This window comes from Aphanomyces astaci (genome assembly GCF_000520075.1).
Source record: "Aphanomyces astaci strain APO3 unplaced genomic scaffold supercont1.167, whole genome shotgun sequence".
Taxonomy (NCBI): Eukaryota; Oomycota; class Saprolegniomycetes; order Saprolegniales; family Verrucalvaceae; genus Aphanomyces; species Aphanomyces astaci.
In genome coordinates, this window is record NW_009798430.1 from 38,835 (window position 1) to 43,328 (window position 4,494).

At 46.3% G+C, this 4,494-nt stretch overlaps 3 protein-coding genes across 3 annotated transcripts in view; 1 reads left to right on the forward strand and 2 right to left on the reverse strand.

Moving 5' to 3' along the window:
- H257_18467 (hypothetical protein) overlaps positions 1 to 662 on the forward strand; it is a gene marked incomplete at its 5' end in the record, with an annotated part of 5,058 nt that extends 4,396 nt beyond the window's left edge. The window contains one exon of the mRNA XM_009847522.1: positions 29 to 662. Within this exon, the coding sequence (XP_009845824.1) occupies positions 29 to 621 (593 nt within the window). The 3' untranslated portion in view covers positions 622 to 662. The remainder of the gene's footprint in view (positions 1 to 28) is intronic.
- Positions 663 to 911: 249 nt separating this feature from the next.
- On the reverse strand, positions 912 to 1,913 carry H257_18468 (hypothetical protein; the record flags this gene model as incomplete). Its single annotated transcript, XM_009847523.1, has 2 exons — positions 912 to 1,361; positions 1,524 to 1,913. 2 exons carry the CDS (start codon positions 1,911 to 1,913, stop codon positions 912 to 914), a joined length of 840 nt encoding a protein of 279 aa, XP_009845825.1.
- A 660-nt stretch (positions 1,914 to 2,573) lies between these two features.
- Positions 2,574 to 2,984, reverse strand: H257_18469 (hypothetical protein; the record flags this gene model as incomplete). Its single annotated transcript, XM_009847524.1, has 1 exon — positions 2,574 to 2,984. One exon carries the CDS (start codon positions 2,982 to 2,984, stop codon positions 2,574 to 2,576), a length of 411 nt encoding a protein of 136 aa, XP_009845826.1.
- Between the last annotated feature and the right edge of the window lie 1,510 nt (positions 2,985 to 4,494).

Here is a 4,494-nt window from a genome sequence, read left to right on the forward strand (position 1 = left end):
TTATGGAGTCAACAATCAGTTGGTTCAGAAATGGAATCAGCCAAGGCCGACCGTGGCTCCAACTTCACGACCGACGAAGACTGCCAGCTTGCCCGGTCATGGATCAACATCTCTCAAGATGCGTCCAAGGGTAGCGGTCAGAAGTCAGACCAATTCTGGTCGCGTATCGAAACCAACTTCAATCAGTACTCCGACGGCGCAATCCAACGCTCTGGGCGCTCGTTGTCGTCACGCTGGGCCACCATCCTGGATCAATGCAACGTGGGATGTTTTGCCACGGTGAGGTCCAAGCTTACAAGCGGGGAGAGTGATGGACCGGAAGATGCCGAGCTGGTGCGACGTGCCAAGGAGCTTTTCGCGAATAAGGCTGATGCACGTGGCAAGCAGTCGCGCTTCTTGTTTTTGCATGCCTGGGAAATTTTGCGCACCGTACCAAAGTGGCAGGACTTTCGCAGCCAACAGCCTGGCAATGACCGTGCAAAAAAGCGCATGAAATTAGACGAGAACGACGACATTGTCTCCGACGACGATGTCCGTCAACGTTCATTATTCGACAGTTTTTCCGACCACAAGTGGGCGATTAAATCCTCACGGAGTTTGAAATATGCCGTTTGGTTTTAAACACTATCCAACGAATTCAATATAGAGGAAAATGTTGGTCCTTCACACCAAACATAATCCGGTGCGATGTAAATTTCGTCGCATCCTACATTGGCTGGGCTGTACGGTACAGTTTTCCGTTCGAACTCGATGATCATATTGTGCAATATGATGCATGCACGCCACATGACAATGATGTCCGCCACCTCCCACAAGCGACACGGTTGCCGGAGAACCGCAAATCGTGATTGCAAAACACCAAAGCAACGCTCCACGTCCTTCCGAGCCCCTTCTTGCATTTTGGCAAACCATTACCGCTTTTCTCCTTGTGGTTGAGCAATTGTCTTCATGAAAGTAGGCCAATTTGGGTAAATGCCGTCAACGAGGAGATACGACATGGTGTAGGCATGACCGTTCACGACGTAGCTACAGTGTGGCGCCACTCCCCCAATGATTTTCTCGATGAGTGGCGACCGATCCAACACGTTGATGTCGTTATTCGACCCCGGCAAGCCAATATACGAATGCCACACCCACAGATCGGGACCCGCCACCGCCTCCATAATGATGGACTTGTCACCACGCCGATCTTGGTATTGACCTTGGAAGGCTACAGGGCACTTTGCCCACTGCAAATGCGTGCAGTCCAACGAGCCAAACATTCCTGGGAAACCGCGTTCGGCATTCAACGTTATAGCAACGTTGCACGTCCATTGCAGTAGGCTCGCGTTCGTACGTTGGCCCAAATTGGTCGACGATAGCTTGGTTGAATCTCTACGTATTTAACTTATTAATATTTCACAACCACAGTAGGTAGTACAACCACAGTAGGTAGTAGAAATGAATTCAACTGCACCAATTACTAATAGTATATTGCATCTTCATATTTACACTAGTAAATGTAAATATATGACTGTTGCTACCTTGAACGACATCAATGCTGTACTTTCTCCAATCTTGACATATTCGTCGACCGCATCAGCAGCCAAACCGTAGCACAACATCCGGAGAGCGGCGACACATTTCTGCAAGGGTGATAGTCCGTGCTTCCCCGTCGCATCGTCACGTTGCAGAAAGTACTCATCACGCATCGCCACACCGTCCATGATTCGTTCAAACAGCGGTCTGGCCATTCGAAAACGACGGCGAAACTTGGCTTCGCCGTAGATTGGATTGGGGCCAAAGTAGTCACGGTAAATCCGAGCATGCGCAGCCTCGCTATCTCGTGGTAGGTTTGGCTGGCGGTTGGCAGTAGAGCCTTTAGGGCGCGCAGGAGACTGATGAAAGCCAAGAATCTCCCAAGCTTGATCCATGTCTGCCGTCGCACAAACATGCGCGCCAGGCGTTCATTTTCGGATAAGAACGTTTATCGGATATTTTACAGTTTTACCGCTGGGGTTGACAAAAAACAAAATACAGAAACTGTAAAACGGTATTTTACAGTCTGATTATACAGTCGCACCGGTGGGGATGCCCTTAGACCACCTAACCTCTTACTAGGGTTTAAGTGCATCTCAGTAATTAGCGATAGCTAACCACTGGCGATGCAGTTAACCCCGGAGATTTATCATCGTATGTATTCACCGGGGGTAGGACGGAGTCCCAGGTTACAGGGCTACTGGTGAAAAGGTGTATCCGGATGTAGTAATTCCTTGTACTACGTAGTTGCGTCGTATAATAAAGTGACGGCAAACATCAATATGCAGTCTGATTACACTGTCGAACCATTGGGGATGCCCTAACCATCCATCTCTACAAGTGGTTTTGAAGCCAAGTAGGTAACTACGAGCTGTCACAACCAATATATCATCTGCCCTGGAAATTCGAAAAACCTATTTCTGATTGTTCCAGAAACAAGGGACTAGTATTCATTTTCTCATTCCTTACAAAAGAATAATTCATTTTTATACGAACCATGCAAAGAAACAATTCATTTTTATACGAAAAATGAATTAATTCACAAGAAATTTTTTTCATACGCCGCACAGGACGTGGGCGTCGGTGCTGTTGACGTCCTTGTCGCCTTGGGTGTCAGTATTGACGTCCTTGTCGCCTTGGGTGGCAGTAGTTTTGACGTCGAATTCCTTGACGAGATCGGGAAATCGACCCAACACCTCTAAGATTTTCGTGCCGCTTTGGGTGTCAGTACTGACGTCCTTGTCGCCTTGGGTGTCAGTATTGACGTCCTTGTCGCCTTGGGTGGCAGTAGTTTTGACGTCGAATTCCTTGACGAGCTCGGGAAATCGACCCAACACCTCTAAGATTTCCGTGCCACCGGAACGAATGCTCGGCGTGGGGGCGATTCCTTGTACCGAGGCAGCGGTATCCCCCGTGACAAAAGTTGCAGCCGACGAGGCAAGCGCAAGAATGGCAATTGTCTTCATGAAGAAAATTCAACAATGCGTGCAAGGTTTGGGGGGCTTGTGTATAGGGGGGGGCGTGGACTTCTTTTGCATTCACATTTGGAGACAAGTATATAAAGTCCGCGCCACTAGTATAAGACTTCGATTACTTTGCGATTAAGTTTTGAGAAAATATGAAATTCTTGGCACAGAATATACCAAAAGATCGGTCATGATTGGTTGCATATTTTGGTACTGGACTCAGTTCATAATAGTCAATAGTGATGGAATTGTGTTGCGAAACCAATTTGGAGGTGCGACAGACGTGTAAGAACACCGTTTAATTACGTTTTTATAGTTAAACGTGTGGGTTCAGACAACGTTTTGCTCGTTCATATTATTGAAAATTCTACCAATGATCGGAGGTGGGTAGTTCGTGACACGATTGCATGGATAATATGATTTGAGTCGTATAGACAGGCCGCGAATATCTGACGATTGTCACACATACTACGTACAGTAGTAAGTTTCTTTAAGAATGGTCGAGGAATTCTCTTTGTCATCATATATATTAACCCGCTGTACTCTTGGGGATGGATGACCGACCGGAAACTATGGGAAAACGTTCAATAAATCTGGATACAGTCAAGACTGAAAACCGTTCAAGCAAATTTTCTTCCCGTAACCCTGGGTGCTTCGAAGTATAATGCTTAACCCCTACTATGAGTTGAGGGGGTCAGAGTACAAAAAATATGCTTCATCTAACTAGAGTTTATTAGTTTGAACGTTTTCAGTCTTGGCTCAACGGTATCCAGAATTATTGAACGTTTTTTGGGGTTAGTCATGACTGACCATTGGACTTCCGGCGACTTTCCGTGAATTCATTCGCGTTTTTCCGTGATGCAGTCCGATTTCTAGTCAACAATCAAATCAGCAAACGGCGTCAAGAATTTGTACTGTACAACTTGGACGGGACTGCTGACTTGCAGCACCTTCTCAATGTGGTCAATGGCCAATCAACTCTCTCCCATAGTGCATACTGTATCCTGGTGTGGCTGCCAACTTCGGTGTGGCAAGAAGCACCATGTGTACGGTGCAGTGCTTTGCGGAGAAATTCCGTCTATGCAACTCTGCATGTGTATTTGAATTTTGTATGCATAAGTAACTTCGTGATATGCCATGCCAACATATTTACATACGGTACACTACCCCACAGCACATGCACTGATTCCATCTTCGAACTCGGTTCAACCGCAGATAGGAGAGTTTTGACAACGACAAACTCATACTACATACAGAATATGTCTGAAAAGTATGCGAGGCTCAACTACGACGACAAATAGGTAGTAACTTGCTCCAACCGACAATTAACTCCAGCAGCAAAGCAACGGGCTCACCTACCGGTAGTTTAAACTCTTACTGTTAACTGTAAATAAAATTCACTGCATCAACAACTACTAGTACTACAGTAGTATCTACTTGGCTGAAGTAATTTGAACCAGTCATTTACATTGAGTTGTTACTTTCCGCATGTCCCATCTTCCAGACAAGG